The sequence below is a fragment of the Molothrus aeneus genome, chromosome 10 (assembly GCF_037042795.1).
Source record: "Molothrus aeneus isolate 106 chromosome 10, BPBGC_Maene_1.0, whole genome shotgun sequence".
NCBI classification, from domain to species: Eukaryota; Metazoa; Chordata; class Aves; order Passeriformes; family Icteridae; genus Molothrus; species Molothrus aeneus.
In genome coordinates, this window is record NC_089655.1 from 12,206,383 (window position 1) to 12,221,012 (window position 14,630).

The 14,630-nt window shown below is 43.8% G+C and overlaps 1 protein-coding gene across 2 annotated transcripts in view; it reads right to left on the reverse strand.

Annotated features, from left to right (window-relative positions):
• The window catches only part of PLOD2 (procollagen-lysine,2-oxoglutarate 5-dioxygenase 2), a 48,557-nt gene extending 35,179 nt beyond the window's left edge, over positions 1 to 13,378 (reverse strand). The window contains exon 1 of one of the 2 annotated variants that reach the window (XM_066556686.1): positions 13,173 to 13,378. In XM_066556686.1, coding sequence (XP_066412783.1) covers positions 13,173 to 13,269 — 97 coding nt within the window. In that variant the 5' untranslated portion in view covers positions 13,270 to 13,378. The remainder of the gene's footprint in view (positions 1 to 13,172) is intronic. The other variant, XM_066556685.1, reaches the window with a different exon arrangement.
• Positions 13,379 to 14,630: the final 1,252 nt, after the last annotated feature.

Below are 14,630 nucleotides of genomic sequence, written 5' to 3' on the forward strand. Positions count from 1 at the left end.
GCACATGGGATACCACCTCTGCTTTTGCTACTGGTCTCAGTTTAAGGGTGCTCCTGACCCAGGTGGTGTTCCTGCAAATTGCAGAAAACTTGATCTGCTTTGTGACCCTGCTCTTCCCCAGACACCCCTTGAACAGGTGTAACCTTTAAGCAGTGACAGCACCCTGTGCCCAGTACCTACAGCACCAAAACCAACCTGTGCCTTCAGCAGGGCTCCTGCAGTTTTATCTGACACTGCCCAAGCTCCTCAGCTACAGACAACATCTCTACCTGCCCTCCCCACTACACACAATTTTCGGGATTTCTCTCACATCCTGCTATTGCCTTTTTTTCTTTTCTTTATTTTTTTCCTTGGGTGGGGGTGTCTGGGAGGCATGTCTGTGAACAGGGGGGCAAGGCACAATCCTTTTCCTCAAAGGTCCTAGAGACAATTTTAACTGCCAGCTCTACCAAACCCGACACTCCTGCAATACAATATGCAACAAAGAAGAAACTAGAAATATTATAACTTCTTCCATCAACTCAACTTGAACCTCCAAAAATTTTGGAAAGACAGATTTGGAAGATAAGAGGGGGAAAAAGGTGGAGCAAATTAAGTGCTAGCACACTTTGGTAGCAAAGAATCAGAAGAAAATCTTCCAAATACATCTCAAAAGGACAGGAGGACCTCACAGTGCAATGAGTTCACATGGACTCACAATGAGACAGAAACAGAGCAGTAATGACTCAATACCTTCCAAACAGTTTATTACAAAGATCATGCAATTTCAAGTAATTCTACTGAAATCACCACAAAATGAATAAAGAACATTGTATCTTAGACTGTGACTAAAACGGAACTGAAGGCAGAGGAGGATTTTCCTCTATAAAGGAAATTAAGACTACTTTGTTCAAGCACTACATTTTCAAATTACAGGGAACTGGAAAAATCTGATCATACCAGAATTGCATCATCAAGCCAACTGGATCCATTATTAAAAGTTTCCTAGGTGACCAGCTCACTGACTCTAACCATGGAATTTGGTTTGAAGAAGGCATATTTCACACCTACACATTGCTAAGAAATGCTAACAGCAAAGATCTCAAAAATCTGTACTTGACAACATGATGGAAATGACAGAATGTGGGCTGCATCAGATTCCTTCCACAGTTACTAAGTCAAAGAAAGTTTAAACTAACATACAAGTACAGTTTGGCAAGCAAAAAATAATCTAGTGTTCTTTATGGGATATTGTTACTCTCTCTTAATGGAATACACATTATTCATATATTTCAAGATTCACTATGGAGTCTGGTATGTTACTTGACTTTTGTGGAACAGGAGGAAAGAGAATAATGTGCCAAATCATAAGGGATTTCAACCCGAACTATACAAAATGAAGAAAGCTGAGCAGGCAAACAGTTTATACTGATATGAAATGGTAAATGAGCCTGTACTGCACCACCAGACAATGAAGCAATCTAAAAGGGCTGCCAGATTTGGAAGATAATTGCGGAAGATAATGGTGGTTGCAAACAGTCACAGAACAAAAGAAAGCTATTTTAAAGGTACTGTTTACACCAGAAATGTTATCCTTTTAACATGCTTATCCATGGTCTTTTTTTTAATTAGACTTGAAGAAGTTGAAGAGGCTTTATTTTATGCCTTTGTTGCACCACTCACTTTTAAGTGCAGGTGGTACTTAAATAATTTTTTAAGTGCAGCAGAACTGTAATTATAGCATTTGAAGTCCCCTTAGAATTGGAATTTCTTTCTAGATTACTTAGTCTTCACTGGGGCCTCTTTTGATTTGTTTGGTTTTTTCAGTGGTTTGGTTTTTTTAAGTTGTGTCTGACCAAAGAGCAGAGAAACATGCTTTTATTCTATATATAGTATAAATAGAGAGACAATGGAAACTGCAGCAAATGATAGTTACCTTGGCACATTATAGAGGGCATTATTAACCAAATGAGAAAAGCAGAACCATCCTCCTCCAGCTAATAAAAATATTAACCTAGTTCCTGTAGGTTGCTGTGATTATATTTAGATGTGACAACTTGAACAGTTTCACTGGCAGATTTCCACTAAACATAGCATGGGAGATGTTTGTTTCTTCCAGTGGAAGTGAGTGAAGAGAATGCTTCTGACCACTAAATACTTCTGCTAATTTCTTTTCGACCTTTTCAACTTCATGCACTTTGAAAAAAATCTATTCCTTGCTTACTACATTTAGGTACAATAACTTCTTGGAACACTTATCCCAGTTGTGTGTAGCAACATGGATACAGTGACTTCCATGATCTTGCAGGAGTGTCAATGTGAAGCACACCATTCCCAAGGCAGTAAGTTTATCCAAGTGTCATTTCCATTTTGGGACGTGCTCAGCTATTTCAGCTGCTGCCACCCACAGTGTCCCTGGGCACAGAGCAGGTTTGGCCCCAGGATGCCCTGTGGGTGCAGAGGCTCAGGGCTGCACCAGAGCCCTCCCTGCACAGAGAGGCTGAGTGAGCCCCCAGCAGCATCCCTGTCTCCAGCTGGGCAGTGAAGACCCAGGCACAGCAGTGGAAGCATGTCTGCAATTACTCAGACCCCAAGCTGCCTCTGCAGCCTGGTACTCGCCAGTGAGAGCACTGCAAAATCCCCCAAGGAATTCCAGCTGCAGCCAGACACCATTCCTGCTTCACCCTCCCCTCCACAAACCCCCATCCTCCATCAGGGTGTCCCCCCAAGGAGCTCTGCGGTGTGATCTTCACACAGGCTGCAGCTCTGCAGTGCAACCCTGACTATCCACCCCACACAGGGACAAATACAATCCTGGGAGTGTCTTCCAACAGGAACAGCATCCTCAAAGTTGAGCACAAACTTGAAGAGCACAAACTTGAAGAGCACAAAACCCAATTTTTCCACATGCTTTCAAGACAAGCTGAAGCTCTGCAGACAACTAGAGAATCACCAGTGGTGCCAACTGCAACTTCCCCATTTATATGGGCTCAGCCTGTATGCTCACAATCCCAGGAACCATTAAGACAGCTTCCATGAGCCCAAGAACACAGCAGGTGGTGCCCCTGCTTCCCACTGGCAGGGTGCTGAGATGCCACAGAGGGCACGGGCTGGTGGCTCCCCCACACACAACCTGCCAGAGGCACCTTGGCACTCACCCAGGGCATTGCTGAGCTTGGCAATTACTTCCACAAGTCAGTTTGTGTAAAAAGGAAATGTAAACCCTATGCTGAAGTTCAACAGGAAGGCACGAAAAAAAAAAATCTCTCAAGAGCTCCATGCCAGGTATGCGTTCAGTTACTAGGACGAAATTGTGTCAGACAGATTTCCGATAGTCACACCCACAAAACAGCTGCTCTGTTTTGAAAACAAGCCTGAGAGGGCACAAGTTTAGCCAAGAAAAGTATATCCAGTGACTAACAGAATTCATTTTTACATGCAAATTAGAAACCCTCCAGCACACAAGTTGTGAAAGACAACAGCACTGCACACAGAGCACATGCAGCGCATTAGGAAATCCAGTGAAAGTTTATCAAAACAACCCACTTCTAGACTTTTTTTGCTGCTACTTCCAGGGACCTGACTGCATCATAAATATTTATTTCCAGAAACAAGATCAATAAACCAGGGGCTTTGCCTTCAGTGAATTGCCTGGCAAGGTCTAAGCCAGGAATTGCTGTGGCAGGACTGCTTTAAGTAGCGGTGACCTTTCTCCTCGTATCCTGGCAAAGAAGCATGCAAAGAACTACAGTCATTCCTCACACACCCACATGGTTCTTATTTATCTTGAATGAACGCTCTCAGAGATTACTACATAATTTCTACCAGGGGTTGTGGGCACTGGTATAGTAGCTTCAGAGCAGCCAACACTGAGGATATTGCTCACAGCCACACAGAAGCTGACATTTAGTCCTTGGATTCTACTACAGACTTCTCTGGAGTAGAAGTGAGCTGCAAGATCAAAGGACATCTGTTCATGGTACCCCATTATGACATTAAAATCTATCTCTATCTTTAAAACTAGTGGCTTATAATGGTAAACAAATGAAGTTTGGTACTTGTAATACATTTTTATCCATATTCTAGTGTCTACATGAAACAGCTTACTTTCCTGTTTGCAGATTACATCCCACCCTGAGCTGCTCAACACAGGAATGATTGCTCATTTAATGGAAAGACTGATACCCAAAGTCAGTTATTACAATATGCAAAATAAATTAACAGCAAGCTAATAAATGAGTTGCTAGATATCAGAGAAAAAGCTTGGAAACTGAAGGATACTAGGAATACTTCTGTGGGTTTAAGGAAAAAAAAAAAAAACCAGACAAAATGGAAAAGAAAGGTCTGGTAGTACTAAAGCATAGGCTGAACAGATACCTGGAAGAAGCACATGGATGTATCCACAGTCATTGATAAAGCTGTGTAGTTATCTACTCTGTCTCCTGAATCTCTGGTACTGTGGGAAACCAACAGGATATAGTTTCCCACAAAAACAAACAGAAAAAGAAAAAGAAAAAAAAGGAAGGAAAAAACCCCAAACAAACTCCAAGCAAATCACAGACTTGATTCAGCATGCCTTGACACCTCACAGAAGTATGCTTCTCTATCATTGGAGATATGCACTAAAGCTCAACACAACTGAAAAACGTTTTCAGTATGGATTCCTCTTGAACTTAAAGAGCACAAAACCCAATTCCTCCACATGCTTTCATGGCAAGCTGAGGCTCTGCAGATAACTCAAGAAGCACCAGTGGTGCCAACAGCAACTTCCCCATTTATATGGACTCAGACCATATGCCCAAAACCCCAAGAACCATTAAGACAGCTAAAATACCACAGAGCACTTTCAAAATCCAGATCTTTTAGCACAACACAATCTTACACTTATCACTGACAAAGGCAATATTAGACTTTACAAAAAGGAATTTGGATTTTCCACTATGAATAGGAGTTATTGCCTAAACTTAGGATTCCATGTCAAAATATTTGAAAATCCGCATACTCTGAAAAGATGTCAAACAGCTGGAGATGGGAAAAACCCATCATAAACAATATAACCATGATTATAAGTTATACCTACAGACATATGCTTAGTTACTGTAATCCAGCAGCAAACAAAGATCTGAAATACACAATGAGAAAAACACAAACTATATGTACATCTATGCATACACACATCCAGTGAGAGTTTGTGATGTACATGTGCTCAAATAAAGCAGTAAGCCAACAGAAGAGTTTCTGGTCAAATAAAACTTTTGGCATAAAGAGAGAAAAGACAGAGCCATCCAACAGCTGTTTATTTTCCCCCTAGGATTCTTTAGAAACACAACAATGTGCTGAAATAGCAAACATGGTCATCTTCTTTTCTCAGGAAATAAATGTGCATTACGCTGCAGGAGGGGGAAAGATGACTGGGGCATAAAACAATACTACTTCATACTTGGGAGTCCTGAAGTTTTTTTAATCTCATCTTTATACAATGCTCAGTTCAGAACACTGCTGCATGCCTCCACTCATCCCACACTTCACTGCTTCCCCGAGAGGCAGACTGGCTTCAAAGCCCCACTAACCATAGCCATGATCACATTATAAGATTGGATTCTCTGCAGTTCAGTAGTATGGTTGGATTGATGCTAAAAACTATCCTTGGATGGGAGAAAATATGCTTGAAAAGCTCATGAGCGATCAGAAAGTGGTACAAGTTAAAATACACAATAAAATTAGAATTAAAAGATAGCAAGTTAAGAGCAGTCATGGATTGCCAAACACCTGGTACATACTGATTTTCTATACCAATACAATTCTTGTGTGAGAGAGAAGGTTTTCTAGGAACCAAAGCCTTTAAAGGCCAGAATTTGAAGAAACTGACCTTACTGTACAGACCTCAGTATCTGTTTTCCTCTGTATGACAAATCTACCTTTAATCACTGCACTTCTATGCATACAGGTCTTACTGCAAAATACAGACAGTAACACAAACATTACTTTTGTAATTTCCAAAAACTTATGAGGTTCTTCTAAGGTACTTCTGTCTTTAAGCCGTTGCAAACAGTTTATAGCCACAATTGGAATTTATGATTATTACTGGCATCTATCAGGATCACTCAATGCATGGGCTGTCTATGGATAATCCTTCCTGTGCTCTTCCACATTATCTGTAAATCTTGCTGAGGTTACTGAGCAATAGCTGCTGGTATTGAAGCTGCCAACAGTGTCCCAAGATAGCGAATAGATCTAATAAAGGCAAGAAGCCTTCAGAAGCTCTCTGGGCAAAGAAGTATACAAAGTATCATTTCCCAGTTTCAAATATCTGTATTGTTGTAACTTCCCCAGCTACAGTACACGCTGCCTGTTCCAGGGCTCTCCCTCTTCTCATGTGTTTCACAGGAACAGAGAAGCTGAGTTAGCAAAAACACATCCTTGCACTAAGCAGGAGCTGCTCTCAATTTTCTCACAGTAGACAATCTATGTTAGATTAGCACTTGCTAACACACAGCCCCTGGACAGGACACTATAATTTTTTTTCCCTTTTTTTTCCTACAAACTGAAATTCCCTCAGGCTGTAATTCGCAGCATGCCGTGGTGTGAACAGGCACTTTCCTCTCCCGGGCAGAGTGACTCAAATGGCAAGCGTACAGAGCTGCTGCTCACTGCTGTCTTTTAGCACACTGGTTCTGATGTCACACCATTGCAGCAGCTAAAACACTTACATTAAAATGATCAAATGTTGAAGAGAGCCAGTTCAAAACCAATTAAATAAACATTTATGACACACAAATCACAGCTCTTTCTGTGTATGTCTATCCATACCTACACACACTTTCAAAGGTTAGCAGGAACTCTCAGCATACAACTGGTTTCAGGAAACATTTGAAAGCTGATTATGTCTCGGCTCTTAACTTACTTGCTTTAATTCAGAAGTATTGAATATATAGTCAACAAGAGCTCATTAAGAACTGTATGTGCACTCATCAATCACGCAGTCAGCCCCGAGCACAGCACTGGCCAGTGCTCAGGCCTGCACTCACTCTAATACAAGATTTCCTTGTTTTGATAGTTAAACAAAGCCAAATACAAGCAGCAGTAAAGTGCTTTTCCATCAGCTTCAGACGACTTGGATGAGACTCTGCATACTGAGTCAGCTATCCTGCAGTAAGGCAAAGATAAGACGTGTTCCTTAGTTCCCAAACTAAGAAAAAAATTAAAATCCACTGTTTGTAAATGACATCATTGCCATGCATGAAGGAACTCCTAGCCGCCTAACTTCCTGACAAATGGGGAACAGATCAGGTTGCAGCTGTTTATGGGTGCCCAAATGAAACCACAAACATCTTGAAAGGCAGTGGATGGAGTCATGGCACAGGCTGTGCCTTGCCTGAACGCACGGCTTGGAGAGCCCTGCTATAAACTGTCATCAGGGCTGTGCAGCTGAGAGCAGGATACAATTAGCATCAGCTGGCTAAGTGAGAAAGTTTACTCAGCTTCTGCCTTTGTGCAGCCTTGCCCTCTCTTGTCTCTCTCATAAATATGTATCTGCAGAAGAGCATGTTCCTTCTCGGGCTGTTGCTTAACAAACCCAGCTGTTTAAACAGAAGCAGTCACACACAGCACCAGGCATGGCTGAAGTCAATCTTTTGACAGTTAATCAATCCATCAATGAAACTCAGCGGTTAAGATTTGCAATAATAGTTTCTCCTTCAACTAGTCTTTAAAAAAAAGAGAACAGAGAGGAATTGAGCTGGAAGTGGGGCCATCCTGAAGACCCACAGCTGTCCTTCATCATCCTTGGTGCCTGCACTGCGGTTCATGTTGTGAGCAGATGCTACCACCCAGATCAGTCAGTTCATTTGAAAAAGCTGCCCTACAGCTTCACATCTGGCCCTGTGTCCGAACACTGGGCATGTAAAATTCTTCACACACAAGAGACACTACCCCAGAAATAAATTAAAAAAAAAAAAAAAAACCATACTTTTTGAAGTTCCCTTTTCTGTGTGAACAAGAAATTCAAACTCCACACTTGTGCCCTGTCCTGTACAACTCAGTTGTTCAAATCTTGAAATAAAAATTCTGTCCTACTTGAGACACAAGACACCATGACATGGCATGTATGATGTATATTTAAAGGTATTTTTAACATCATACATTTCACCCAGCAGCTTCAGGTATTGAAGTTATGGGCCTGGTTCTGATGCAACACAATAGCTTTACAGTGAAGTAAGGCAGAATTAAATAAAATGCTTACAAAGACACTGTATTAAAGTTTTATGTGAATTACAAAATTAATCTACTTTTAATTTACAAAGAAGAAAAAATTAAAAGAGCAATGCTATCAAATGTTGATTAGTTTCTGCACAGCTGATTTCAGCAAGAATGGGCTAATTCAGCACATTAACACAGAACCACAGGTACAGAATTCATTCTCAGAGGAGTGGCACTTAAATAACAAGTCTATTTTTGTTAAGCATTTTTTTGTCTTTGTTTCCTTACAGTATGTTTCCTTTAATTAAAAACACTGCTGCTTTAAAAACATACTTGCTCTTTCCTTACAAAAACAGATATCTGGAATAAAACTGCAACCTTTTGTATTTAGTCTCCTTATCACCAGTATAATCCATATTTTTAAAATCAAATTCACCTTAAAGAAAAAATCGAGAAGCAGGTGTATTAATCCTAAAGCTACTTGTAGTGTCAGGCTGTGCTTGCAAGCACGTATTCCTTGAGAGTTAAGTGTCATTTATTCTCCAGAACTACATTACTACACATGAGATACAAACCTGCTGCTAGTCTGGTCAAGCTGTATTTTGTGCTGGAGAGAACCCTGCTACTGTTTAAATTAAGAGGGATCAAAAATATTCTTTCCTTTCCGACCTGTTTGCAACTGGTCTCTCAAAAACTATAAAAAACTGACATTATAAACAAAAATGCCCTTACTGCAACCATGCTAATTCCCCTTGACAAGGGAATTCACTTAAACAGCATGTCAATTAATTTGTAATTCAGACTGGCAGCTCTAAACAAATGGAAAGATACTGCTTTTGATTACACAGTGCAATAGTGCTAATTCAACAGACAAACTAAACATTTCCCCATGAAAATACAAAGTCACTTATGCTTAAGTAAGCAGCAGTGAAGGAAAAAGCTAAAAAACTTGCCCATAAATGATAAATCCCCACAATATGCTACCAACCAAAAGAAAACCCTGAGAAATAATGTTAGTTTAGATCCTTGACAGAAATACATTTCACACAAACCACCCCTGGGTCAGATAAATATAGTGGTCATTCCACTGTGTCCCTTCAGTGCAATTTACAGCATCCAGTGCTGATGATAAAGGTCACAACTGCTTCACTTCTCCTTGCTTTAACTGAAAATGCATTTTACAATCAAAGTTGCAGTAACCCCACCGTATATCATAGCAAAGCAATGACACATCCAACCCTGTGGTGTACTTCCACAGCTTAATTATTACATTCACCTATGAAAAGAAAGAAATAAATCTACAGGATTTTTTTGTTTGGTTGGTTTGGTTTAGCTGGCATTGTGCAGCCTCTAACCCAAGTGCTATAGAGAATTCAGACTGCAAACCTTAGGTATCCTCAAGGATGAGTATTTTCCAGGAAAAAATACACGATGAAAGCACAACTTCACTGCTCTGCCCCTCTACCACAATGTTCGCTTATTTTTAACTGACTTCCAAACACCCACACCTCCCACTACACACTGTTTCATTTGTCATTCACTATTTATTTCAAAGCTGGAAGCTAAAGATATCTCCATGAGTAGGTAATAATTCCATCTAAGTGGTGCACACTGCTGGTACCGGCATGATGTGCCCCAGACACAGGTAACCCAAGCGCTGCCTACTGCAGTCAGTTCTGCCTTCATCACCCTCTGCTTTTCCCCTTCTCCTCTAAAGAGCAGCTTTTTCATGCAGTCCTCACAAAAAGGGTACAAAACTCCCAAGAGATCTGGAGAAGGTTTTTCCACAACACAGGTTTATGTAGCAGTTTTGGGTACTGTGGTGACAAAAGGTGACAGAAATAGCACCAGTAAAGAGGCAAGAGACAGAAAAGTGGGCAGAGAGACAGAGGCAGGCACAGAGAGCTGTGCTTATGGCCTCTCCTTCCCCAAGCATGTAGAGTCTGTCAGTACTTCTAATAAGTACATCAGGATGGTTGAATGACTAAATTTTCTTGTTTGGGCACCACGGGTGACCCAGAAGGAAAGGCCTATTGATCGCTGTCACTCAGAGCACTCGGGCTGAGCCCAAATGAACAGAAATGGCAGCAGTACAAGCTGTAGCTCAAAACGCAGTACATGCTGGCTGTAACTCCTTGCAGAGTTAGACCAGCCAGCAGTTACTGCTGGAATCATTTGTGACCAGCACTTGAGGGACGCTGGGGTGCAGGAGAGCCCAGTGGCTCAGTGCTCCATAGCCAGCCAAGCCACCACACCTCCCAGCCCAGCTGCTCTGGGAAGCCACCCACGCTGCTGGAGCCCCCAGGCCACCCCTCCTGCTTTGGGAGGGCACACGGACAACCTCAAACCACGGGGCCCACTTCAACCCCTGCCTGACGGCCGCCATCACAACCTGGGCCCCAAGGCCTCAGCGCAGCTCCGGCCGAGCCGCCACAGCTGCGCTGGGGAACAGACTCACGGGCTGCAAAGGCATTTTCCTGCAAACAGCTGATGGATAAAACATCCTAGGTGAGAACATCATTTACATCTGCTGCCAAGAGAGTGTCTGCCTCTCACACAATCACAAATGTCATTTCCACCGACTTTCTGCGTGTCACAATAAGCAATCTGCAAGCAGCAAGCGTGGTGCAATGAAAATATTTCAGCGCTGATGTTTTAACACAGAAACTTTTGCATCTCCAGCACACAGGAGCCAGTGTTTCAGAGCTCAACAGTGCTCTTCTCTGTATGGCCTGAAACATAACCCTGCGGCCAAGGAAGGAGCAGAGGGATTTCTGCAAACACACTTTGCCACAGGGCCGCACTGATTGCTCCTTGTAAGCGGTGCTGTGCAACAGGCAGCTCTCCCAAAATCACTTTTCCAAGCCTTTCTGAGGAAGGTCTGATTAAGAAATAAAGATGCAGCTTGGCAGTTGGTTCCAGACAGTCTTGTTAGAGCTTTTGTTGCAAGCAACACTAACGGACTGCAGTAAAAACTGACATGTAAATTGCAATTGTAAATTGACATGTCTTCACCAGCTGTTTTACACTGAATTGTACAAAGTATCAATAGACTAGAAATTGAAAGACAGATTTCTAGAAATAGAGGCACCATAAGGTCTGTTTACTGTATTACTTCTTCAAGTAATACAGCACAGACTTAGGGAAAACATTTAAGGGTTAAAATTGGAATAAAAACAAGTAACACAGCAGGCAGTGTCTGAGGTCAAGAAACTGCTCTCAGAGTGGTTCAGTTCAGCAGAGAATTGCTACAACTCAGGCTGCTCGTGTCTAAATTAAAAAGAATTAAGATCTTCCTGCATGAGCACCTTATATAAAACTACCAGTGCTTTCTTGCACTGTAACTTGTGTAGAATCATTTTTATTATTGATACAGACAAGGCAGTCTATTTTTGGGCTGCTGAATCATACATTGCTGTCTGGAATAGGGACTCTGCCTTGCACACATTTGAAAAGCAGAAGGATCAAAGAAGAATCCTTACCATGCCAACTATTAGTTCACACCAGCCTGAGAGCCCACATTTCAAGTGCAGTTAAAACAAAACATTATTTGAACAGATATGTTTGCGGGAATAACTGTTTGCCACAACTAATTTCCAAAGAAGTTCAACTTACAATCTCACTGCCCTGAAAACAGGGATAGGAGCTCAGCTTTTTGCTCAAACCCGTCCCCTGGGGGTGCATTCTGAGGGGCAGCAAGGGCTGAAGAGCAATGCTCACACCCCCCCAACACACAGCAACCACATCATAGCCTTCGGAGAAACACTCTGAACAGACAAAAATAGCAAAATATTACAAAAACTGGAAGTTAGAACTTCATTGAGTTGTCTGGAATTCTTCAACAGTTTTGGTTTTTATAAATTATTTTAACTTTTTATACTACTTATCAACTAAAGCAGTAGTTTTAATATCAAACTTAGAACCTGCTGACAAAACTTGCTGCTCAAATAAAGAAGCCTCATTGTTCACCCCAGAAGAAATTAAGCTAGGTATTAAAAATAACTTGATAACTCTGGAGAAAACAAGCCAAGAAATGAAACTATTTTGGATTTCATGCGATAATAATGTAGTGGGATGAAATGCTTAGAATAGAAATCAGAAGTACAGACTCTAAACAGTCTTAGAGCAAAAAAGAGGTTTTGGCATATTGTTGGATATCCATGTGTTTGGACACCTCTCTCTGAGGGAATTTCCTGTATATATTATTTTACATGTTGAAGATAAAATTTCTTTCTACATCCCGGCTCCTTGAAGCAAACACCACTACACGAGCGAAAGGCAGGGAAGGCTCTAAGGCTCTGCAGGACGGGAAGGGGCACTGGAGTCTCCGGCTGACTTTTGCACGAAGATGAACCTCATCAGCAGTTGCTCAAGTTCAGAGAAGCAGTGACTGATGCTAGTGCTTTTTTGAGCACTGGAAAAATATGTTCATCAACACCTTGTCTCGTGGAGACGGGAGAAAAAGGGCGGGGGAGCTGGCAATGAGAAAGTTTAGGAGTCTCAATTCCCCTTAAGGAATCCTTTTTCTTTTTTTTCTTTTTTCCCTTCCCTTAAGTGGAATTAGGCATCTATGAACTCCTGGGCGGGTTAAGACAGTTTCAGCCGAGCGGTTCGTCTCGACAACAACCCGGGGAGCGCTGCCCCGGCGGTCCCTTCCCCCAGCGCTGAGCCGCTCCGCGTTACCGTGCGGGGCAAGGACGGGCCGGTGAGGAATAAAAAAATAAATAAATAGAAATAACCCGGCCAAGCGGCGGGTCCCAGCGTTCCCTTCCTGGCGGATGTTGCCGAGCCGCAAGGCACAAAGGGACCGATGCCGCCCGGCCAGCCGCGCATCCCCGCCGCCTCACACACCTCCTGCGGGCACGGCCACCGCATCCCGGCCCCCGCACCGCATCCCATTCCAGGCCCCGCACCGCATCCCATCCCGGCCCCCGCACCGCATCCCATCCCGGCCCCCGCACCGCATCCCATCCCGGCCCCCGCACCGCGCTCACCTGCGGGACCGGGGCGCCGCTCCGCCGCCGCCGGCAGCGCCAGGGCCAGCAGCGCCGGCAGCAGGAGCCGCGGCCACCGGGCGCCGCTCCTCGCCATCTTCGCCCTCCGCACCCGCCGGCCTGGCCGCGCCAGCAGCCCCCGGCAGCGGGGGAAAGGGGCGGGCGTGGAAAAGGAGCGGGGAGAAGGCGCCTGGGGACGGCGGCGGGCAGACAGCGCTGCTCCTCCTCCTCCTCCGCCTCCTCTCCGCGGCGGGCGGCAGCCACGGGCGCTCCCCCCGCGCCGGGCTTTATACGGCGGTGGGAGGGAGGGCCGGGGCACCGGCGGCGCTGCAGGAGCCGCTGTCGGCGCACGGTGCCGCCACCGCCGCCGCCGGGGAGGGGCGAGCGGCCAAGCCCCGCCTCGGCCCCGCCGCCGCGGGCGCTGCACAGGCGCGGCCCCGGGGATGGGAGCGGGGTTCGGCCGTGCCAGCTGGGTGCTGCTTGCTGTGCCAGCAGCTACACTCGCCTGCCCCGCCAGACACTTGCTCAGTGCTTTCACTGGCCATTATGCGTCGATAAACGCACTCCCAAACATGTGGTTTTGTTGGGAGAGTGTGAGTGCCTGAAGCCGCCACGCCGTGAGCCCATAGAAACGACGCGACCCTTCCGCCGGTGTGCCCTGATGGCATCGGGAGCGCGCTGCCCATCGCTCTGCTTGAGAAGGACGCGTCTGTCAAAACCTCCATCCCCTCAGCATTCAGCTGACTTGGTACAAAACAAAACACACAAGACTGCTACATTTTTACCATTAAATAATAGCTAAAAAAATCACCGCAGGCAAGCTCGGTTATGATAAAGTGTACTGGCCCACCTTCACTCTTTTTCTTATTGTGATGCAAAGCATATTCAAGTAAATACCATAAATGTCTAAAAGTGACTTTTAAAAACATATTTATTACCATAAGTGTTTAAAAGTGGCATAAAATTTTAAAAGCAGATGTCAACCTATTGACATCAGTGTAGATTTACACCTTGGAAATACTATTTGAAGACCAAAGGCATTATCCAAAACAAAAATTAGTGGTGAAAGTAAGATTCATGTATTTGAGTTCCATGTATATAACCATCAAAAAGACACCTCATTTTTTATCTGAAATGTCTCTATGGGCTTAACAGATGTTCTTTTTTGGACCTATAGAGAACAGAAAAAAAAGGAGGGGAAAGAAAGGGAAAAGTTGACCTGGGCTACTACGGCTCTAAGTGCGTGCTGTTATTTGGAACCTAGGGCAGACACCAGAACCTGCATTATTCTCCCAGATGGTTTATGGTTAATCAGAAGAGCTCATTCTTTCTAGATCAGACTGCACAGACAGCAGAGATGGAGAGTAAGCCAAATAAAAGGACTGGGTCCTTGGTCTGAAGGAGCTTCTGCAATGTAGAGGCTCATGAAAGCAGCAGCTGGGAACTAAAAATGTAATT